Source organism: Eumetopias jubatus, unplaced genomic scaffold (genome assembly GCF_037043125.1).
Source record: "Eumetopias jubatus isolate StellerSeaLion01/CBP00866 unplaced genomic scaffold, mEumJub1_p1.0 scaffold_13, whole genome shotgun sequence".
NCBI lineage: Eukaryota > Metazoa > Chordata > Mammalia > Carnivora > Otariidae > Eumetopias > Eumetopias jubatus.
This window is the reverse complement of record NW_028274819.1, coordinates 113367768-113391842: the sequence shown is the minus strand read 5'-3', so window position 1 is coordinate 113391842 and position 24075 is coordinate 113367768. Positions and strand designations below refer to the sequence as shown.

The 24075-nt window shown below is 46.4% G+C and overlaps 1 protein-coding gene across 3 annotated transcripts; it reads left to right on the top strand.

The window, feature by feature from the left end:
- Window positions 1-331: 331 nt before the first annotated feature.
- Window positions 332-22685, top strand: CFAP300 (cilia and flagella associated protein 300). 3 transcript variants are annotated; one of them, XM_028105992.2, is made up of 7 exons: window positions 332-451; window positions 1044-1125; window positions 7046-7121; window positions 12227-12393; window positions 15664-15836; window positions 21149-21215; window positions 22046-22685. In XM_028105992.2, exons 1-7 carry the CDS (start codon window positions 342-344, stop codon window positions 22172-22174), a joined length of 804 nt encoding a protein of 267 aa, XP_027961793.1. In that variant the 5' UTR covers window positions 332-341; the 3' UTR covers window positions 22175-22685. The 3 variants fall into 3 exon arrangements, with proteins under 3 accessions (XP_027961793.1, XP_027961791.1, XP_087873792.1); XM_028105990.2 differs by lacking the exon at window positions 21149-21215; XM_088017666.1 differs by lacking the exon at window positions 22046-22685 and having other exon boundaries at window positions 15664-15831; window positions 21149-21202.
- Window positions 22686-24075: the final 1390 nt, after the last annotated feature.

Here is a 24075-nt window from a genome sequence, read left to right as displayed (position 1 = left end):
CGTGAGCACGGCCTCCTCAGCGTGGCCCCTCCCCCGCCTCACCCAGCCCCGCCCCGCCCCACCCCCACCACGATCCCGGCCTCCTCCATGTGGCCCCGCCCCGCCGCGAACCTGCCCTCCCGCGCCGGAGCCGCCCCGTGGCCCCGCCCCCACCCCGCCCCACCCCCGCTGCTAGTCTGGACTTCTTGCCCTCAGCCACCTCCTTGCCCCGCCCCCGCCGCGAGCCTGACTTCCTCTCCCAGAGGATGCGCGTGGCCCCGCCCACTGCCGCAGCACGCTGACGCCTGGTCTCCGCATCTCCATGGAAACGGACCGCACTTCCGCTGAGCTATAGGCGGGCGATGGCGGCCGGGGAGCCGGGGGATTTGGGCGGCTACTACTTCAGATTCCTGCCTCAGAAAACCTTCCAGTGTCTGAGCACCCCCGAGACCACCAGCCGGCTCCGCCAGTGGTGAGAGTCCGACGGCAGGGCGGAACGAGCCCTCCTGCCGCCGGCGGTGGGCGGCGGCGGCGGCGGCGGAGCCCGAACTGCGCGCAGGCCCGCCTCCACGGAGACGGGGGGAAGGGGAGAGTGCCGGGAGCGCGCCCCGCCGACCGCCGCCGGCCAACACCGCGCGGACCTGTTTCCCCGCCCGGCTCCCTCCCCGCGCTGACCCCTCCCACCGCCTCACGCTGACCCCGCCTGATCCCCCCCTCTCCCTCCCCGCGCCGACCCCGGCCTGATCCCTCCGCTCCCGCTCCGCTTGGTCCCGGCCGCGCGCTGGCCCCACCCCCCTCCGCCCCGCGCTGGCCCCACCCCCTCCGCCCCGCGCTGGCCCCACCCCCTCCGCCCCGCGCTGGCCCCACCCCCTCCGCCCCGCGCTGGCCCCACCCCCCTCCGCCCCGCGCTGGCCCCACCCCCTCCGCCCCGCGCTGGCCCCACCCCCCTCCGCCCCGCGCTGGCCCCACCCCTCCGCCCCGCGCTCACCTCTGCCCCCACGCTGGCCCCGCCCTGGTCCCCCCCGCCCGCTCCGCCCCGCGCTGACCGCCCCCTCCCCCCACAGGTCCATGCTGGGCAGAGTCGCGGCGCAGGCGTTCGGCTTCGACCAGACGTTCCAGGCTTACCGCAAGGACGAATTCGTCATGGTTGGTGTGAGGGTGGGGGGCGCCGGGCGGCCGGGCCCCGGCTGGAGACGGGGGCGCTCACCGCGGGGGTAGTCCCCGCCCCCCAGGCTGGCCGGTGGAGGTGACCGCGTGGGGAAGGGGAGGTGCCCGACTGGGCGAGTTCGGGGGCCGTCGTTAGACCCCCACGCACACGGGAAAGGGTGCTCTGTCCGGAGTGCGCGGGGGCTGCGGGTGCGCGGGGGGCTGCGGGGGCTGCGGGGGCTGCGGGGTGCGCGGGGGGCTGCGGGGGCTGCGGGGTGCGCGGCGGCTGCGGGGTGCGCGGGGGGCTGCGGGGGCTGCGGGTGCGCGGGGGCTGCGGGGTGCGCGGGGGGCTGCGGGGTGCGCGGCGGGCTGCGGGGGCTGCGGGGTGCGCGGGGGCTGCGGGGTGCGCGGCGGCTGCGGGTGCTGTGGGAGCTGCGGGGGGCTGCGGGTGCGCGGCGGCTGCGGGTGCTGTGGGAGCTGCGGGGGGCTGCGGGTGCTGTGGGAGCTGCGGGGGGCTGCGGGTGCGCGGGGTGCGCGGGGCCTGCGGGTGCGCACACAGCAGGGCACCGACAGCACGTCGTCTCCCGCACAGGGGTGCGCGGGGGGAGGAGGGGGCCTGCAGTCCACCACGGCTGGGTGAGGGCCGCAGAGCGAGCAGGAGCAGCTTGTCCGGCAGGTGCAGGATCCAGCTGTCAGTGGGGGCGGTCCTCCCCCGGCCCGCTGCCCTCAGGGGCAGCTGCTCCCTGCAGCTCTGCTCTTTGTGCAGCGTGGGCCGCGGGAGGAAGGACCACCCTGCCCAAGTGCAACCTCTTTCCAAATAAGTATAACCTCTTGTGAGGCTCCAGCAAGGACAGAATTGGGGGGCGGGTCATGGGCACTTCTCAACCCTTGATAGAGGGTAGGTTAGCTAGATGTCGTTCCCATTCCTGAAGGTAGTATTATGATAGTAATAGAACACAATGCAATTACTACCACATGACGGTTCTCGAAATATCATGGTTAGATTTTCCATTCATACCAGCGTTGGCTTTCAAATTGATAGAGGTTTTTCTAATCAGGATTTTGAGTGCTGAGTTAAAAGTGTTACAGAATCCATTCGGTAAATATTTGTTGAATACTTACTATTTCCCTGATGGAGGATGTTGAAAAGATGAAGAGACCTGATCCCAGCTTGCAAGGCAGAGAAGCTAGAAATGTAGAAATTTCTTTACAACACAATGAAATAATTGCTACAGTGGAGGATACGGGGTGCCTTAGGCACAGAAACATCACCTAATGGAGAGGCATTGGTGTCAGGAAAAATTTCCTGGAGGAGGGCATAAAATTAATTTGGGTTTTTCAACAGAATTCTTCAGCAGATTCAAGATTTATCCATAAAGCACAACAGATTTTCATACCAGGCCATTTTTTTCTAAATTTCAAGATCTTCATGTTTATATTCCCATATTTCAGTTCAAAGAAGTGTACTTATAAAAGCATAATTTTTACTCAGGTAACTGATTTGGAGGCCAGAGAGCCTAATGGCTCAGACTGCAGCCCAGCAGGGGATCCACTCTGAAGCTAATGAATCCTCAGGACTCCTTGCTGGCCAAGCTCCTTACTTGCAGAGGCCCTTCTAAGGAACTCTGAGGGATCTAGCTGTATGTTCCCATAGTCATGTGTTTTTGAACATTTTCTAAGATAGACGTCTTTGTATTCTGAGAGTTCCTAAAATTATATAAGCTTAGGGCCCTATGAAACCTGGATCCTCCCCTGATTTGGCCTCCAACTGTCTGTTCAAATTCCACCACCGCTGAGCTCTGTGACGCTGGGCACGTCACTTAACCACCTCGGCTTCCGTTTACTGTTCTGCAAAATGATCACAGTGCTTGGCATGTAAGAAGTATTTTTGAAATGAAGATAGTGCTGAGTATCTGATGGATTATTAAGATTAAAGGAAACTGGGGCACCTGGCTGGCTCAGTCGGTAGAACGTGCGACTCTTGATATCAGGGCTGTGAGTTCAAGCCCCATGCTGGGTGTAGAGATGACTTAAAAATCAAATCTTAAAAAAAAAAAGATTAAAGGAAATATAATATTCAGCAAAATGCTTGGCTCATAATAAGTAATGTTATTGTTGTTAATGTTTGTATACTACTTTACAACGTGTTTTTCTCTTTAAGATTTTATTTATTTGAGAGGGAGGGAGAGTGCGCAAGCATGAGCAAGGGGAGTGGCAGGCAGAGGGAGAAGCAGAGTCGCTGCTGAGCAGGGAGCCCCACAGCACCAGACTCCATCCCAGGACCCTGGGATCCTGACCTGAGCTGAAGGTAGACACTTCACTGACTAAGCCCCCCAGGCACCCCCCCAAAGTGTTTTTCTATAGTGTGTGCCAGACTGAGCTTTCAGTACTTCTTAGACATTTGTCACTAACCTTTACAACAATATGGTAATTTTGGTGTTTTGACCCCCATTTTATAGCTTAGGAAATGGAGGCTCAAAATGGTTAAATAATTTGTGCAAGAACACCCAGCAAATGGTAAGACCCAGGGGCCTTTGACACAAACTTCCATGTCATTTCTACTACAAACACTCATAACTGAACAAACGGTATAGTTTAAAACTAGAATTCCAGATTTAAAATTTTCCCTTTCGATTTTAAAAACAAATTATGTTCCCAAAGTTGCATTTGTGAAAGAGTAAGTAGGTGGAAGGAAGGAAGGAATCATTTCCTCCGCAAGCATTTGCATAGTCTCTAGGCCTGTACGGAAGAACAAGACACAGTGAAAGAGAGGGAAAGGATCCAAAGCTGGGGCTGCAGAGCGAGAAGTCAGGTGAAACAGGCCATGTATACAAACCACCGTGGTGGCACAAAAGAGAAAGCAATCCTTGTTTTGTCCGGTTTTTGACTGAGGTGCTCAGAGGAGGGTTTACAAAAGACAAGCTCCTTGAGATTGGCCCTGAAAGATAGGAGTTTGTTAGGTGGACAACGTGGGGGATAATATGAGATGGGTGGGAGGGTATTTTAGACCTTTTGTGCCCTGCAGAGGAGTTTGGGCTTTATCCAGCTAGCGAGGGGTTGCTGAGAGGTTTTCCGGAAGCCAGGTTTTCCGGAAGCCAGTAACATTGACAGTACTGCGGTCACCTTGGCAGAAGTGTGGAGGGTAAATTGTTAGGGCTGGGTCTGGCGGCAGTGAGACCAGGCTGGAAACTTGTCCTGTAGACAGTAGAGGACCCTCTGAATTACGACAGCAGCTCCCGGATGGCCTGAAGAGATGCTTCGGAGAAAGGCAGTACTCAAGGACTAATAGGATATTGACGGTAAGGCCGATGGGGGACGTGTAGGGTGAGCAAGTTTCTGATTGGGTTGACCGGAGTGGTAGATGATGCCATTAAAGCCACAGAAAATGCAAAAGAATAAACAAGAAAAATGAGTTTAGTTTCAGGCATTCTAAACTTGAAGTGCATCCAAGTGACAGTATCCTGGATTGTTGAATGTAAGATCTTGCTTTGAGTCTCAAGAGAGAGCTCTGGGCTCGGTATGCCATGTGGGCATCCTCCCCAGGGATGAAGGGTACAGAGGGGACTCTTCCACGTAAAGTGCAGGGAAGCAAGTTATAGAGCTTTCTCAAGGTCTGCAGCAGACTTCTGCTCACACTTCATGGCCTCTGCCACAGGAACTAGGAGGGCAGGCTTTGAGCTGAGCACATTACTGTCCCAAATAAGACTGGATTCCTTAAGGACAAGGAGAACAGATATTGGATCAGAAACCAGCAATCTGCCAGATAGACGATAGAGTCAGATATCTACTTGTATTTCGTATGCGTGGCATATAATAGACATACATTGAAAATTCTGTGTTATATAAAAGAATATACTAATTTAGAAATACTTTTCCCACTCTGGCATTTTATGAAACAAGTTTATTCTGATCTTTACATGCACTTTGACATCAGTATCTTTGTTATCAGTTTGACCTGTTTGTGAGTCATCCACTATATGTCCAGAGCACATCAGCTTCCCTAAAGTTGAGATAGTCCTTCTAATACCTCCCTGGAAATTCTGTAACAAATCCAAAACCATTTGCACATATTAGGGCAGGGGTTTTGGGTGTTTTTGTTTTTATTCTTTTGGTGTATTATTAACCCCAACAACATGACAGCTATCATGCTGCTTTATTTGAGGGGACTTTTGAAGACTTATTTCCATTGCTCCGGGTCAATTCACTTCAGGTCACTTAGACTACTTCCATTTATAGTGGCCTATAAAATTCAATTATAAGTCGATACTAAAAATTGAGTTGATATTCTCCCCCCCAGCAATAATTACTAAATCTGAATTAGATTTCCCTTTTACTGATTTTTGCAGAAGACATCCAAAAAGCATTTGAAACCAGTATTAATTGAGGTTAATTCCAGCTTATGTTTCTTTTCAAAATATATATTATACAAATTAAGATAATTGCACAAACACTCTTTAGCTTGAAAGACTTTATAAGGTTATAAGGCGACTTGCTTTTTTTTCTGTGGAGTAGTTTTAGGGAAAAGTTATTTTTTTGTAATTGGGTGTATATGATACCTGTTTACCTTTATCCCTCCGCCACTAGGACGGCAACGCCATGCAAAGAGGAATTTTTGCCTTGCGTAACGTCGGCATTCACAGATACTTACTGATTTTATTACTCTTCACCCTGCACACCTGGTCCTCTTCACTGTTCCCTTTCTAATTAGATAGCATTCATTCTGCCTGGAAATGACATTCATGCAAAACTTCCAGGGTCATGTGTGGTTCCTCCCCCTCTCTTTGCCCCTCCTCCTGTAGGGTCACTGAATCCATTCCCTCTCTACCCCTGTTTGCTGTCCCCTTGACTCATGTGAGCATCAGATCTTTCTGGATTTCAGCAGTACCTTCCCTCCGCACCATTCTCTTCATAGCCCTCCGGTTCATTCTCCACACTGCTGCCGGAATGAACTGTGAAAAACAGGACTAACCACATCTTTCCTTGCTTAAATCTCTGTAGTGTCTTCCTACTGCCCTTAGGTCAAAATACTCATCCGTCTAAATCAGCATTAGATCAAGGTCGGTGGTTTAAAAACCAGCAAACAAAGATTCCTGAAAGTTCAGCAGTCAGGCTATCCTGACTTGGTTCCAGCCTGACACTAGAAAAGACTCTTTTTTAAGGTGGACAAATTAGCAAGTTTAAAGTCTGTGAGAAAGGAGGGGACATCCCACTCAAGGAAAGGAAAGAGGCTCAGTGTGACCAAAGTCAGAAGCAGCCATGGTCTGATGAGGTTAGAAGGTCAAACCTGTCACTTTTCTATGTGGCCTTTGGGTGGAATTGAGTTGCTGATGACTTTTAGATTGAGCTGTAGTTGGGGGAGTGGGAGTGGCGATTAACTAAAGCAATTACTTGGGTAAACAAGATTGAAGATTGAAGAAAATCAGATTTTTCAAATATATAACCTCCTGCTTTTCACTGGAAGTCATTAGTTTCTATTTATTAAGTCCCAAAGGTATCCGTACTTGGACATACGGTGTTGTTCATACTTGAAGGTAACAACTTGAAGTTAACAAAACTTCATCTCTTTATAAAACATTTATTAGACATTTTACCCACTTAAAATGTCCTCCTTCCCCAATTTGACTTAAATGAGATTCTGTTATAGTTACTTTAGAAGTTAATTCTTGGGGCGCCTGGGTGGCTCAGTCGTTCAGCGTCTGCCTTCAGCTCAGGTCATGATCCCAGGGTCCTGGGATCGAGCCCCCCATCAGGCTCCCTCCTCGGCGGGAAGCCTGCTTCTCCCTCTGCTGCTCCCTCTGCTTGTGCTCCCTCTCTCGCTGTGTCTCTCTGTCAGATAAATAAAATCTTTAAAAAAAAAGTTAATTCTTACTATTGTTTATAATAAAATATCTAACTGGTTCCCCTCAAATTTGTATTTTAGGCTTTCTTCAAAGACCCAAATGTCATTCCCAATTTGCAGTTACTTTCAGATTCTTCCGGACAGTGGACCACATTAGGTAAATAAAACTTACTGTCATCTTTTCAGATGCCTGTTTTATTATTGTGACAAAATTTTGCCCAGGCATTTTCACTCGTCACCTCCACACTGTGAGGACTGACTGGCTGGTTGGATCACATCAGGGTCTCCTGGGAGCCCCTGCTCCTGTCCGTCTCGGTGCCCAAGAGCCCTGTCCTCTGTTTTCATTCACTGGGGAAGTGTTTCTCGTACTCCTTGCGTGGACTCCGCTAGACGCAGGGAGCAGCGAGGGGACTGCAGAGGGCTGATGGGCGAGAGGAGAGTGTCGCGGAGGATTCCACGCTGGGGCGGGTGCCGCTGCCCGGCCGGGGTACGGGCAGCCGCCACGGAGCATTCCTACAGTAATGCATAAAGCCACGGAACAGAGTCTTAAATTCCCACAGAGAGGACCTTATATACATCATAATTTCATAGTACTATGGAACATAGCTAGAAATTTTAAAGAAAATCACCCAGGGGCACCTGGGCAGCTCAGTCGGTTGAGTATCCAACTCTAGACTTGGGCTCACCTCATGATCTCAGGGCCCAGGGATCGAGTGTCATCGACATCATCAAATTACCCGAACAGTTAACAACACTCAAATGTCTTAAATAACTCTCAGCTCAAGGAGTAAACCAGAGTTAATAGAAAAGGCTATTTTGAAAACAAAAACATGAACATGATATTTCAAATTTTAGATTGAGGTGTTTTAACAATAGAACACATCATTCTTCCTTTTAGGAAGAAAATCTGGTTAGGAACATGGATTTGTGCTCAAGAAAAATACAAGATTTTAAATGAGTTGGGGTGGTTTTGGTAAATGCATACATTGCATGTTCATGGAATTCTAGTAGTCTTACACAGAAATTACTTTGCTTAAGGTATTAGTCAAGAGCAAGATTACAAACAGTTCATGATGTTAGAATTAGTAGGTCACATTTTATTGCTTTTGGCTAAATAAAGGCCACTGCAAAATTTATAAAACAAAAAGCTGGTACACTGTTATCTTAGGAGTACTTACAAAGTTAAACTATCTGAGCAAATGTACTCACCGGTTCAAAACCTTCAAGAGGAAATCATCAGAGGCACATATCAGTGTTTATAAAACGTGTTTGCAGTAACTTCAGTCAGTTCCTTTACAAAAATAAGGTTCATTAAAGAAAGTCAGTCTTCCCCTGTATTGGTAGACACTTCACAAAACAGTAAAACAATACTGACTTTTGTTCTGATGTTTAGAAAAGGCATTGCAGACAGAGGTTCTGAAATTCCACACGTGCCTGACAGATTCAATTAGAAGTCCTCTGACACGTCGGCAGAGACCTAGCGCTCTGGTTCTGAGCCCGAAGTCCCCAGTGGTTTGCGAGGGTCTCCCACCAGCTTGTTTCTGTCTCCTTTGCCATCTTTCCTTTGAATTATCAACTGTCTTCCTGCTTTTTCCTCTTCGGGCCTTTATAAGCAAAATAAACAGCTTTTAAACATGAGAGAGCAGACATTCTTTTAGCAGTTGAACCGTTTTCAAGAGTACGATGGGCATCTCCGTCCCTGCCGGCTCCAGCACCTGGCCTGCCGCCGTTGCACCACTGCGTCCCCTCCACCAGTGGCCACGGCCCTCTGTGCACGGACACGCTGTGCCCTTTGCTTGCTGACTCATAACGGACGCATCCTCTGTGCTCAGCTGGGGATATTATAGTCATTACCTCTAATTCCCAAAACAACTCCGAGAGGTGTTCTTATCTACCCCGATTTCACAAATGTAGAGTCAGATTGATGAGCTAAGTAATTGGCACCATTTTACTGCTGGCCGGGCTCAACAGAGCTGAGATTTCAAGACCCTAACCTCTCCACTATCCTGCCTCTGCCCTTTCAGCATTGAAACGAGCACTGTCAGAAAAACAAAAAATAAACAGGAAACCCCCGGTGTATTTTAATGCTAGTATCAAGGGGGAAAAAATAAGTTCTTAACTTCGTATGTGATCCTAGCAATGCAGTACATATCTTGTAAATGCTGGAGACGTAAGTTTACCATATTTCTATGTAACAGCATGTGCTATGGACTGAATTATGTCCCCCCAAAATTCTTGTATTGAAGCTTTAACCCCCAACGTTAGAGTGTTTGGAGATGAGGCCTTTGGGAAATAATTAGGCTTAGATGACATCGTGAGGGGCCCTCAGGACATTAGTGCCCTTAGAACAAGAGAAAGAGCAGAGCTCCCAGCCATGTTCGAGTCAGGAACAGGAAGAGTGCCTTCACCAGGAACCGGATCAGCTGGCCCCGCGGTCTCGGACTTCCCAGCCTGCAGAACTGTGAGAAATCCATGTCTGTTGTTTAAACCAGCCAGTCTCTGGTGTTTTGTGATAGCAGCCTAAGTAGACTAATCCAGATTGTGGTACCGAGAAGCAGAGTGTGTCTGTGACACACCGGGAGAGGGGGAAGTGGCTTTGAAACTATGAGATGGGTATCAGTGGGGAGAGTTTTGAGTGCATCCCAGCCCAGATATATGGATGGGAAGCTTGATTCTAGTGAGGTCTCATACAGAAATGAGGACCTTGTTATCAGAAACTGGAGGAAAGACAGTCCATAAAATGGCAGAGACCTTGGCTGAATGATGATGTGGTGTTTTGTGGAAGGTAGGATTTGCAAGGGATAAAATTGTATGTTTAGCTGAGAGAGCTCTAAATGAAGTGTTGCAGGAGCCGCCAGGTTCTTCCTGGGTGTTTATAATTAAGTAAGGAAAGAGATGGATTGAAGAAGGAATTGTTAAGGAGGAACCAGAGCTTGAAGATTTGGAATCTTCTCAGCCTTTTCATATTGTAAAAAAAAAAAAAAAAAAAAAAAAAAAAAAAGACGAGAAAGATTCGTCTGAAGAGACAGATGTGGCTGAGCAGCCATGTGATATAGAGAGAAAGCACGTAACTCAGGCTCGCCCAGCCACTTCAGCAGAAGCCCAGGATTGAGGTGGGGGATTGTGCCCACAAAGACCCTGCCAGTTTGAACTACAGGAAACAGATCGTAGATCCTACAGGACCAGACCAGAGAGCCATTTGGCTGCAGACACGGCTGTTCTTCAGGAGCAGAGAAAGACTGAAAGGCAACTCGGGTCCTCAGAGCCGCACCTCAGTTTCAGGAACCCACGGAGGGGGAGCATCTTACAGGCTGGGCCACTGTCCCCAGCGAGTCGGGAAGGCAGAGCACTGAACCAAAGGAGTATTCTTGAGGCTTAAAATCTCATGAAATTTGCTTTGCCAGGTTTCAGGCTTGCTTAGGACCATCACCCTTTTTTTTTCTGCTTCCTCCTTTTGGAATGGAAATGTCTGTTTCTTGTCTCCCCACTGTATTTTGGAAGCATGTAACTTGTCTGGTTTCCCAGGTTCATAGCCGGAGAGGAATTTTGCCCTGGGATGAACTGAACCTCCAGTCTCACCCATATCTGATTGAGGTGATATGTAGGTGAGACTTTGGACTCCAGACTTTAGGGTTGATGCTAGAATGAGGTGAGACTTTGGGGGCTGTTAGGGTTAGGGTAAGTGCATTTTGCATGTAAGAAGGACATGAATTGGGCGGGAGGCAGAGGCAGAATGCTTTGGACTGAATTGTATCCCTTCAAAATTCATTTGATGAAGCCCTGACCCCACCCAAAGCCCCCATCTCAAAATACCATTACATTTGGGGGTTAGCACTTCAATATATTAATTTTGGAGGAACATAATTTAGTCCATAGCAAATGCCATTTCTATGCCTCCAATTTAGGTGGTTTGAATTTAATTACCTTTTTCTCACCGTCCAAACCCTCCTACCACTCGCCACATGGGAGCTAGGGTAGATTTATGAACGTGGCATGTTGCCCAATGTCAGCCGGCCTCCGGTGGCCACCAGCCCATCTCTGAAGACTGTGTGGATCTACACTGCTCCTGCTCAGACACAGTTCCTGTCTCCAGACACCCATCGTGCCTCACACAAGCCCAGCTCAGGAGCAGAACGAGAGCAGCAGGTCCTAGCCAGACTCCGGGTGGACAGCCAGGAGGAGGAAGTGCAAATAATTGCCAGTGTTACTCCTCAAGCTCGAGCTGCTTCTCACGTCAGAGACGAAGCAGATGTGTCAGGAGAGGGAAGACCAAGGGCTCCCCCACCTGGGTGTGCTGTTCTAGGGAGAACCTGCAAAGAAGAACACCACCCCTTCCTTATAGCCAAGAGCACACTCGCGTGTGTAGGTATATGTGTGCGAGTGTGAGCACGCGTGTGTGTGAGCGTACACATGTGTGAGTGTATGCACATGTATGCATGAGCGGCGCACGTGTGAGTGTGCGTGCACGCGCATATAAGAAATTGAGTGATTCATTGAGGCAGTAATAAAAATACTCATTTTAATCTTTGTGTCTTTCTGTAATTTAGAAGAGCTTCTACTAAGGGAAACTCCGTTCCTACAGGACACATTCAGTAGATCGGTTTGGAGTGCCGGAAGGTGTGGAGGGTTAGAACTGCAGCTGCAAGAGGAGACTAGACCAAACACCGTGGTTACAGATTTCTCTAATTCCAGGCTTGTGATAACTTGATTAGGGCCTGTTTGCAAGCTTACCTTGACCTGGAAAAGCTATTTTTCATAATAGACGCTGTAAATGAGATCACAAGGGAGAAATTTTTAAATGGAGAGAAAAATTTTCAAGATATCCTCAGGACTTTAAAAATACCCATTACTTACATTAATTAAAGTTTTTGTAATATGAGTTATAAGGCATGGAATGGAACGTAACAGAAATCCAAAATCGTTTCACAAACCGGTTCCTATGCTTTTATAGGCACTTCTGACATATGGATTAAAACTGATGTAAGAACACCTACACAAAACATGTATCTCATTTTCAGGCATTTCCTAATTTGCATATCCTTCATCGAGGCCTGAAAGTGTGAAATTTTGTTACAGACTTTTAATGATTAATAAAAACAAACTGCAAAATAACAATAAAATCCCTACACTGATGTGTCTTTTAAATATATCAAGATATATGTCATACTTGGCTACTAGAATCTCTGTATGGTGATATTTATTTTGGAAATAATTGAGAATAGTAAGTTAATTTTTATATCTCTGTAAAATAATTTTTTTCAGGAACTGAAGTGAAAAAAATTGAAGCTATAAATGTCCCTTGTACACAGCTTTCAATGTCATTTTTTAACCGGTTGTATGATGAAGATATTGTACGAGACAATGGACATATTGTTAAATGCTTAGATTCTTTTTGTGATCCCTTTCCTATTTCTGATGAGTTACGAAAAGTAAGTACAGATTTTTTAAATTTCACTAATAGAATTTTATTTCGGGAAATACTTAATGTCAAAAACTTTTGCCTGCCTAAAATACATAAAATACCTCTTATCAATGAATAATGATCAGCAATAGTCATTACATTGGTAGATTTTTTCTTGGATGGGACTTTTACTCTCAACTTAGTTATTCGTATATTTCAGTTTTCAGCCGGATGCTACATGCAGTGTGTGGGACGGCCCCCACAAAGAAGTTATCTGACCCAGAATGGCCGTGTTGCTGGACTAGAGAAAGCCCCACCTGCTCAACTGATTGCTGTTTTTCTTCAATATAGGGCTCCTAACATATCCAATGAATATATAAAAACATCCCTGTAGTAAAAATCTTTTTATCTCACTGTTGAGATCAAAAAAGCCATTTGATTAACTCATTTTTGTCCTAGTGAGAGGTGTATTGAACTTGAACCAGAAGACATAGATTATTTACCTAATTCCTCAGTTATTATTTATAAGAAATTTAGACAAATCACTCAATATTTAGAGCCCCAAGATCTTACCTGCACAACATAGAGATTAAAATGCCTATGGGGGGTGGGGTAGGCAGGGCGCCTGGGTGGCTCAGTTGGTTAAGCATCTGACTTTTGGTTTTGTCTCAGGTGGTGATCTCAGGGTTGTGAGATCAAACCCCGCATTGGGCTCCACACTCAGTGCAGAGTCTGCTTGGGAGTCTCTCTCCCTCTCCCTCTGCCTCTCCCTCACCCCATAAATAAATCTTTTAAAAAATGCCCATTTGGGGTACCTGACTGGCTCAGTGAGAAGAGCCTGCAACTCTTGATCTCAGGGTCATGAGTTTGAGCCCCACATTGGGTATAGAGTTTACTTAAATAAATAAAAAAAATAATGCCCGTTCTACCTTCTTTCTGAAATTGTTGAGATAGTGAGTTGAGAAAGCATTTAAATGCACTTTTTAAAAATACGAAATGAAATTATTATTATCATTGTTTTAATCATGAAGAAAGACTACTTACAAAGTGGTTTAAAATTAGGGCCTTTTTTAATAAAGATTTTATTGGTTTATTTGAGAGAGAACACAAGCAGGGGAAGGAGGATCAGAGGGAGAGGGAGAGGGAGAAGCAGGCTCCCCGCCGAGCAGGGATCATGACCTGCAGGTTAACTGACTGAGCCATCCAGGCACAGGGGGCACAGGGCTTCGGTATCAAATAGACATAGGTTCAGATCTAGACTCTGCCACTTAATAACTGTGATACTTGACCTCTCTCTTCATCTGTAAAGTAGGGATGATGTAAGAATTATGTAGCTCAATGCCTGGCGCTTAGTAAGGTTCCAGGAATATGAATGACTACTAATTACTAACATTATTCTACCCTAAGAGAGAAGGGAAGTCAAAGTCTAATTTCTTGCAAATCCAGATGGGCATGAACTAGGGAAGTCACCATTCTAGCGTTCTGCACACAGAGTTCTGTCTGTCGGGGACCAGGGGGCATCCAGCCAGTGTGTGCATTCATCTACGCTAGGAGAACACCTAGGAGAACTCTTAGTTGAAGAAGAAAATAAAATTAAGTCATTGAGAACAACCAAACACAACTGAAGAGACTGTATTTAGTTGCTCCCTGGTGAAGTATAATCTATAACAGACGATAATGCAAGTGCTACAGAGTGAGAATCTGATACTAATTTCTACTCTTCCTTACCAAGGGTGGGAAATTCACCTTGAAGAAGTGTCTCTGGTCTAGTCTGGCTCCCCTTTCTTTGGGCACTGCTGATGTCACTCGTGTCTCTGTCACAGCTCTCTGCCCGCACACGCGCCCCTTGGTCTCAAGGCCCTTGGCCCTGGCCTCAGAGAGCTCGCCATCACTGGGACGGAGAGCCTGGGCAGCCAATGTCCCAGGAGGCCAATGTGCTTTCCCTGCTCTGCAGATCTGTCTTCGTTATTTCCGTGAGCAGCACTTGTGTTCAGGACGTGGTGGGCTCTGTTTTCCTGTGTGCTGCCTCTCGGCCTTGCTCTTGGGTTCTTTGCCACTCTGCAGTAACAGGGAAGGGTTTAACCTGGTTGCTCTCTGGCTGAAGAAAATGAATGAAAGCCCTCCAGCGTTAGCCCGAGTGGTGTTGCACCGACTGTGTCTGGTGCGGGCTGACAGTGACCTCCTTCCTGACTGCCGCGCACAGTCTGACTCATGCACCATCCAGACATGCTCTCTGAGGTCCCGGCCGCCGCCCAGCTGTGTGTGCGTGGGGAGACGGAGAGCCAGAGCCGCGCAGACTGTTCTCACCTTTATTCCCAAAATACTTGCCTTCCTGTAAGCTTTACATGGCACGGCCTAATCAGTTCAGTAGCGAGAGTGCTCACGTAAGGAATGTGTTAATTCGTCATTCCTGAGAGCTTTAGTCACCCTTGTATTGAGCCAGATCTTTAGGTAGCTGCAAACTCACATTATTCCTCCCCCACCCCGCCCGGGGCGGGGGGGAGGGGGGGCACGGGCAGGTGGTGCATCCAGGGAACACGCGGGGACAACACCACAGAGTTGATTGTTTTTTTTAAATGCCTCTTGTCTGGTGACCTTGTGATGAATATTCATTTGAGATCGGGGTGTAGACAATTTGATAAAAGACACGTATGTTATAGCATACACTCGTCCCCTTGCTCATAGCTGCCACGATCAACAAACTAGTTAGTTGTGTGTAACGCCCCATGGTATGAGAAAATCACCCTCATCAGACCCAGTCCCACTGTTTTCTGAAGGAGCTGGTTGGGTCTCCAGAGAGCAAGAGCTGGTGTAGACTGGGGCCGGTGTAGGAAGGAGGGGCCCGGAGTCCACGACAGACTGAGCGGGGCAGGGAGGCCATGCACATGCTCAGGGCGGATTAGGGCGCCACCACTGGGGTGGCCTCTGGATTGAAGCAAAGGCCGTAGGCCTTAAGGATGGAGAGCTTTCTCCATTTATTTACTGCTGCTTGTTTGTGCACAAGATTTCCGGTGACTGGACGCTAAGACCGCGGTAGCACGAGGACTACAGAGAGAAAGTAGGACAGAGGTGCGGAGAGGAGGAAGAGAATGCTCAGGTGTAGGTTTGTTCCTTCCCCGAACCTCAGCAGCTCGTGAGAAACTGGAGGGAAAATGAGCGCGTCTCCTTCCAGTTGTCCAGGACGGGTCCTTAAGATAGGTCCTAGATTGTATGTAAATAAATAAATTGAAACTTTTGAAAACAAAAATTAGAACCTCAACTCATGTTACATTAAGATGAATTTTATCATCGTCCGTAGATGTTGCTCGTGGAAGACTCCGAAAAGTATGAAGTATTCAGCCAACCTGATAGAGAAGAGTTTCTGTTCTGTCTTTTCAAACATCTTTGCCTCGGTGGAGCCCTTTGTCAGTATGAAGATGTGCTTCACCCATACCTGGAAACCACGAAGCTCCTCTATAAAGATCTAGTGAGGTAATGTGGCCAGACCACAGCAGGGACATCTCTGGTTCCTAGAGTGTGTATGCAGGATCACGTGCGTCTGCTGTGGTCCTGTCAGCACCCCGAGTGTGTGAGCACGGTGCCCCAGCCCCTTCTCACAGCAGCCCTACTCTCCCAGGCCGGGGCACTCAGAGCGCGGCCCTCAGGACCCCCCGTCCCTGCTTCCCGGTAGACCGGCCATGGGCCCACCCCACAGTGCCTTCCCCCAGGCCTGTGTGCAAGGTCCCTTGGAGGGTGTGAATTTGCTGGACTAACAGTAAAGTATCACCTTTGTTTAAGGAGATGGAAGAATTTTCATCTGGGTGTAATCTTTACCTTTCCAAATTAATCCCAAATCCCAGTTTGTTTTAGGTATTCCGCTAGGGTTTGGTTTTTTTTTTTTTGAAGATTAGATTGGGATAACAACTTTATAAATCATTTGTTTATACTTTCACTGGGTTGGGTTTTCAGTGATGCAGATACTGGTTCATCTTTACAGGCTAAAGCGATAGGAATGGCAAAAGCAAAGGGTCCCAGGGTTTAGTTACAAAATTGTACTTTAATAGGAAAACAATTAGCTTTTCTTTGGACTCTTGATTGTTGCTTATACTCACTTCAGTTCTCATTTCTACTCCCTGTGCCCTACAGCTCCACGACAAACTATATGATTTAGTTATCTTATTCATTTTAATACAGTTTTAAAAACAAAAAAAATTTAATGCCTCTGATTTTTGTGAAAAATTATTGTGTAAATACACAGAGATGGTGGAAAGAGCTATGTTAGAAACAGAATCCAGAAAAACATACACATACTTTCAAAATATTCTGTCCTTATCATTTGCAGCTCATGAAAACTTTGAAGCTTGCTTCAAAGTATCCCCTGGGTGTACCTCGTCCCGCACACGCAGGTGAGCGCACACACACGCACGCGTGCACACACACAGGCTTGCCCACACGCACGCGTGCACACACACACAGGCTCGCACACACGCATGTGTGCACACACAGGCTCGCACACACGCACGCACAGGCTCACATACACGCCGCTGCCTCTGCAGTGTGCTCTGCTTCCCTGGCCACATGAACCTGAGGAATTCCTCACCACCCTGTACCGTGGAGGAGGGGATTCTGCTGGAGGTGTTTGAAACAGAAGTAACTAAACAACCTAAACCTTGAGGAACTGACACTTTCCCCAGCATCCCCTTCCCTGGATTCTCACCCGTGACTCTCTCCTATACTCCTTGGGTGCTAAGAAAAAATACAGCTCCAGGGGTGATGGCCACTCGTAAAACGAGGAGTCAAAGCACAGGGCATCTTAGGGAAAGAGTAGGAATTGTGTCCACAGAATCACTTTATCAGGCAACCAGCAGGTGTTAATTTTGTGCACAGAGCCAGGCTCCAGAGAGATGACAAGAGGGGCATCAGACAGTCCTTGACATTAAGGAGATTATAAGAAACTAACATCCTAAAGGAATTGTTTAAAATCTTTTATAAGTAAAAATTTTATGAAATCAAATGTTCGATTTTGTATAGGCAAATGTTTGCACATCTTGATACTGTAATAAATGCCCCAGAAGTTCAGTAGATGAGATTGTCAGGGTGGCTGTGAACAGTTAGGGAAGTCTTGATGGGAAGTCTCCCTAGGCCCGTGGAGAGAAGAGCAGTCTGTCCCTGCAAGGGGAGACGCGTCACAAGTCACAATTACAGAGTCACTCTTACTTGAGAACCACTAAATATTTCTCTTGATGATCTGAGTTTAAGCATGCTTATGAATTTTGTTGCTGAATGAGGAGATGTGGAATTGTCTTCCCAATGCAACTTTGGTAGAAAATTAAGATTAGAATGAATATTTGCTTAAGATGGCGTTAAGTGGGGGCGCCTGGGTGGCTCAGTCATTAAGCGTCTGCCTCTGGCTCAGGTCATGATCCCAGGGTCCTGGGATCGAGCCCCGCATTTCTCCCTCTCCCACTCCCCCTGCTTGTGTTCCCTCTCTCGCTGTCTCTCAAGATTTTATTTATTTATTTGACAGAGAGAGAGAGCACGCACAAGTAGGCAGAACAGCAGGCAGAGGGAGAGGAAGAAGCAGGCTCTCCGCTGAGCAGGGAGCCCGATGCGGGGCTCGATCCCAGGACCCTGGGATCATGACCTGAGCCGAAGGCACGCGCTTAACCGCCTGAGCCACCCAGGCGCCTAAATAAAATCTTTAAAAACAAAAAAATGGCATTAAGTGCCAACACAAGGCAATTGAGTGGATTAAGTGATCACAGTCCCTTCAGAGCTATGTTGGTTTGCTTATCACTTGCACTGCCTGTGGCCTTTCTAACCTGAGTTGTGTTGATTCAGGTCAGATGTGGTCTGATTTGGTTAAGGTGAGGATATAGGGTGGATCAATACAGCTCTTACCGAGGGATGTGGGAACTCCAAGTGTTGTCAGTAATTTTTCAGAATCCTGAGCCACATGTCCAAACAAGTCATTTGGGCAAGGTGAATTAACCAAGAAGGATATCGTTTTCTCCTGTTCCTTCCCTTGAATTTTGGGTGTTTTCACAGTTTTTAGAAAAACATCTGCTATCTTTCTAACTGTACGCACAGTAGCTGCTTTACAACACCTCACTGGCCCCTGCAGAGAAGCGTCCTCACCAGTCCCCTCCAGGAGAGCCTGTCCCTTATGTCTGTGGCGCTGGATGCGCATCACAGAGCTGGGTGTTAGTGGTCTCTGGCTCACACAGAAGGGTAAAAACAGTCTTAAGATATTTTTTCCCTCATCCATTATTACGAGCCCTATAAAATAACACTCTTTAAATGTTCTGGAAAATGCCTTCTTTTCAAGGATTATGGTTCTTTTAAATAATATGGTGATACTTTAGAACCATTTCATTAGAGTAGATGACCAGTTGTTTGGTTACATTTCAGAAATGTTGATGCAGAAATAATTGTGTAGTTACTAATGGTGCTTTTGTCTTTTCTGCTTCCAATATTAAACACATGCTCTTGTCAGAGTTCTTGGAGAGGTTTTCCAAACTGCATATCTGCCCCAGATGTGAAATTTTATGATTTTAGCTGAGAGGCTTAGATTATGGCTTCAGACGCTAATTAAGCAGTGGATTCTTATTTCTTGAAATGAGCAGAGTTACCTGGAATGGTCCGAACAACTTGCTTAGAGTCAATGTGGGATCGAGCCTCAGAAATCAGCACAGGTGATTTTAAGAAACTGTTCATTATTTTACTTCTAAACCATTAACATAATCACACTTTTAAAAAGAACTCTACGGAAATTATGCTCTCGCACTTGAAAGCCTCAGTTACCTGGAGTGAGCGGGTGAGTGCCAGGGTCTGACGCGGGTCTGTTAGCGTAGCCTAGAGCTCGAGCCAGTTCCTTGGCTCCGTTGTTCCTCTTCTAGCTGGCTAGGACATGTCAGACAGGCAACACTCTACTTGATCTATAAAAAATAAGAAATTATCTTAGAGCTACTTTAAAGTAAGACTAATACAGGATCAGAGGTAATAAAATGGAGTAATATGGTTTATTTCTAGTAGGAACCAGCTTCTAATAACTTTCAAATGGTAGTTCCTTTTTTGTAAGTAACATGCTTACAGTGCATGTTGGTACGTTTGAGTGATTGTTAAATACTGAATTTTCTTCTGAGTTTATTTGATAAGCACAAACTTTTATAAGGGTTTGTTTAGGGGGTTTTGGTAATTTTTTTAACTGGGCTAATTTACATACAGTAAAGTGAACAAATCCTAGTGTATCTAAAGCATAGTGAATTTTTATATGTTTGTACCCCTATAACCACCTCCAGATCAAGACTTCAAATCAGTTATAACTGTAGGCATGTTTGTGTTTTGATTAGGGTGTCATATAGGTGTGTACAGTATAAGTGTTTTATATGTAGTGGTTACAGTCATCCCTTGCATAAGCACAGAATTTTAAGTGTAATCTTCAGTACATGTTAAGCATTTGAGAAATAAAATAAAATGACCTTGGGGCACCTGGGTGGCTCAGTTGGTTGAGTGTTGAACTCTCAATCTCAGCTCCAGTCTCACTCTCAGGATCGTCAATTTAAGCCCCATGTCAGGCTCTGCGCTGGGCGTGGAGCCTAATTAAAAAAAGAAAGTGACCTCAATCCATGTCCTAGAGATACACAGAAATTAATTTAATTACATGATTTCTGGGTTTAAATTTGAATGGAATGTTTTAAAGATAAAAACTGCCTAAGAACTTTGAACCCTGAAATGACTTAGGTCTGGCCACCAATAGGGGCACAAGCTCACATACACTCACACGCACACTCGCGCTCAACACGCTCCCCCCTTCTCCTCCTGTCTCCCTCCCTGTTACTCTTCACATGTAGGAAAGGAGAAGCAGTACTTGGGCCTATAAAGTGAAAGAGACGGATATCTTCCGTTAAATGTCACCTCCACGTATCCCACGTGAGGAGTGCCTTGGAGCCGTGTGTTAGCGAGCGCAGGGAAGGAACCGCACACCGTGTCACCTGACTCTGCTCCCAGAAATACCACCTGTAGTCGGAATGTCTTAAATATCTTGTTTAACTTCTCTGGTTCTGTTGTCTGTAAACTCGGTAAAATAGTGCCAGCCAAGCTTCCTGAGGTGTGTGATCTTCAGACAAGGTCCGCGATACAAGGGCGTCTGGCAGATTGTAAAGCATCACAAAGACCATGTGTCTAAGTCTCTCCCTGCGGCTCGACCCCCAAGTCCCAGCGCCCCCCCAATACACATCCCAGGCAATCTTCCATGGGGAGAGTGAGAGGAAACAATTGTCATGTGATAGAATTTAACATAATAAACAGCTTTCTTAGGCCTTCTCCCACTTGGCTCTCAGGTGATGCCCATGTCCCATGGGAGAAAACTGACGTCCAGGAAGGTTGATGTTGCCCAAAGCGCAGCGATCACTCGGGGCCAAACTGGCCTGTGTGCTGAGTGGGTTTAAGCCCATAGTTCACATGCTTGTACCTGCTGTCTACACTCCAATCTGTCTACACTCCAGCCCGACTCTTACCAGCTACTCTTTTTCCAATAATTGTCTCTGGCCCAGGAGACTTTCATCATCTGAGCACAAAGCCTCTCACCGTCCAGTTCCATGTTCTGCCTTTCGGCTGGGTGACCTTGCCCCGTCCCTGGATGAAGCTGCAGACACCGTCTTTTTCAAACCAGTTGAGGTGGACACGATCTATTTCTGTTCTACATGAACAAGAACACCTGAATAGTAAAAGGGATCAGTATTTTAAATGTATTATGCCAATGCTTGCTGTATTTAAAATGTGTCCCTTTCCCCCTATTTTAGTGTTCGAAAGAATCCTCAGACCAAGAAAATACAAATTACTTCTTCCGTCTTTAAAGTCACAGCATATGTAAGTGCGGAGGGGGATTCGCAACCGATCAGTTTAATCACTTGTTATTCAGAAGGCTGTTACAACTCAGTGAGCAACCAGTTCAAGGTTACAGCTAGGTGAAAAGACGATGGTATTTAGTTCTTTGCTAACAGTAAAAGTTGATAAGGTATGGCTTTATTCGGAGAGTCACCCGAACTTCTCCCCCTCCTTTCTGTTGTCCGTATCTAATAATAGTTCTCACATATTTAAGACCTGAATCTGTGACTCGGATGGAGTCGGACACAGTTCTGTAGTCTGCCAAGCCATAATGTATACGGCAAACAAGTAAGAACACCATAAATGGCTTTATATCACAGAATATGTTGCTTGAATTCTAGGGTCATACAAAGATTATTTGCACATTTGAAGCAGTTTCTAGGTATCTTTATTCAATCACTTAACAAACATTATTGAACATCTATTGCATATCAGCTACCGTGTGGGGCTAGGGCACTTTTTGTTGACAAGCAAGAGAAACCTACCTCATAATAGGTAAGGGCCACATTCTAAAAGAAAGCAAAGATAGAAGAAAATTGCAAACTAACAATTTTTGCAATAGTAGCACTTTGAAAACACTTTTTCAAAAGACAAGAGTCCCTTTTGGACTATAGGAATTATGTGGGTTTGTACACTTGACTGTGCTGTCGGTAGATATTTTAAAGTATCAGTTAATCACCAATTTACTGTCAAAGACCTGATGTATGTTTCATGACATTTTAACAGAAAATATATAATAGTTAAATATGTTGTTTACGACTTAAATGTCATCATAGACTGAATAATCTATAATGTAGCTTTTTCTCTTTCAGGATGGCGCTGGTGTGTGCTACCCTTCGACGAAGAGTCACGAACAGACATTTTCTTATTTCATTGTGGATCCGATCAAGCGTCATGTTCATGTTTTATACCACTCTTATGGTGTGGGGGAAATGTCTTAACAGGTTCTTTCAGATTATCTATTTTGATATTGTTTTATTTACCAATTTTAATTTTAATGCCAATTTATAGGTAAACATTTACTTTGCAAGTCAATTCAAGTAAAATATAGAGAACCTACTTGGAGCAGAAGGAGACAAGTACCAAGATGCCTTTCTTTAAATGTGTCTGGAATAGTAACGTGAGGACCAGATTCCATCCCGAACACAATCTACACCAGTACAGTCTTGGAATTTTTGCACAAAGTTACAAAGAACTAAAAATCCAGTTCATATTTGTTGCATTAAGATTTAAGTAAGCCCTCGATTTTCCATGTGTTTTATTTTAGAAGCTAATTAATTCTGGGTTGAAATTGTGGCAGAAAACTGAATGTCACTCTATCGATCATTAATATGAACTGTTCGCTTTTCAAATTTGAGTTTCATTTCATTACATTTCTTCATTGCATAAAGATTTACGTTTCTAGGGCTGTAAAGTGCATAACAATTCCTTTGCTTCATTTGTTCCACTTAAAATCCTCAATAAAACAGTAATGTTCTGAAAGTAATCGTAAACTCTTTTATCACATGGTAAATTAAAACTGCAGCTGCCGCTAGCTGAGAGAGGAGCCACAGATGCACAGAGATGTCCTGATGGTATTAGGTTGGCAGACAGGTAGAGAGCAGGTGCCTTACATTACATGCTCCTATGTCCTCATTACGTTCATAGAACGAATATGTGACTTAAAATCTGGAGTGGAAAAAATGACGGGAGGTGTCTGGCTGCCTCAGTCCGTGGAGCATGAGACTCTTGATCTCAGGGCTCTGGGCTCGAGCCCCACGTTGTGGGTAGAGAATTCTTAAAAATAAAATCTTGGAAGAAAGAGGGAGGGAGGGAGGGAGGGAGGGAGGAGGAAAGAAATGATTGACATGCTTCCCAAAGGGGATGAAGAGCAAGCAAAAACTGTTGAGACTTTGAGGAGAGGCAAGTTTGGAATATGTTTCTGTGTTGTAAGAATAGGGATGACAATCTGGGATTTGTCCCTGTGGATTTATCTGGAAAGCAGTTGGCAGTTGGGGTATAGAGCTCAGGACAGTTTGTCTCACTTCTAATACAGTGCTCGGCACATTAAATATTTGTTGAGTGAATATTTTCCAGATATGTTCCTAATACCTGTAGGTATTTTTTAAACCATATAAGAAACATAAAATTGGAACTAAAACGTCACACGAGCCCTGCTGCGTACCACACAGACCCTGGGGACTTCCTCCTAATTGATCAGCTGGTCAACCAACAGTTCTTTTTGAGTATCAGCTTTGGGCAAGGCCTGTGCTGTTTGCTTTGGGAAAACCAGTCTCTCTCAGCGGAGAAGATAACGTGTAAGAGTGCGTCTGCGGGGCGCAGCTGCTGCCTGAGTCCGGCCTTGGTCTGGCCTCCACCGAGGAGCGAGGGGCGGGTGGGGTGTCAGCACCTGGAGGGGGTAGTGGGGGTGGCAAGTGGGAGGTGGCAGGCAGGGTGCTGGGGCCCGGGCCTGGGCTCAAAGTCCAGAGCCCAAGCTGGGGAACGGATCCTGCGGGTGGCCAGTGTCCTTCCTCTGCTTTAGGGTGGGAGGCACAAAACCCCTTTGAGGAAGATCGCTCCATTGTTGTGGGATAGTCATTTTAATGACCCGTCTGCGATTGTGCACATTATCGGTATTGAGGGTAGAACAGCACAGCAATAAAGGATTGGGGCTGGGCAGCCCCATCGCCTGCGTTCTTAGTTCTGCCCACACATGCTGTGTGACTGAGCTAGTTATAACCCCTCGTGCCTGACTTGCCTTGTCTATAAAATGGGGAAAGTAGGGCTTTCCTTCATAGGTTACTGTGAAAATTACATACATTAATCGTCTGGGCTCAGAATGGCACCAAGCACATGGCTTCAG

Excerpts from the sequence above, each read along its gene's own strand:
- CFAP300 (XM_028105990.2), top strand. The coding sequence starts at position 342 with ATGGCGGCCGGGGAGCCGGGGGATTTGGGCGGCTACTACTTCAGATTC. Across the intron at positions 1,126-7,045 it reads GCAAGGACGAATTCGTCATG|GCTTTCTTCAAAGACCCAAA; the intron begins GTTGGTGTGAGG and ends TTTGTATTTTAG. Across the intron at positions 15,837-22,045 it reads CTCTATAAAGATCTAGTGAG|GATGGCGCTGGTGTGTGCTA; the intron begins GTAATGTGGCCA and ends TTTCTCTTTCAG.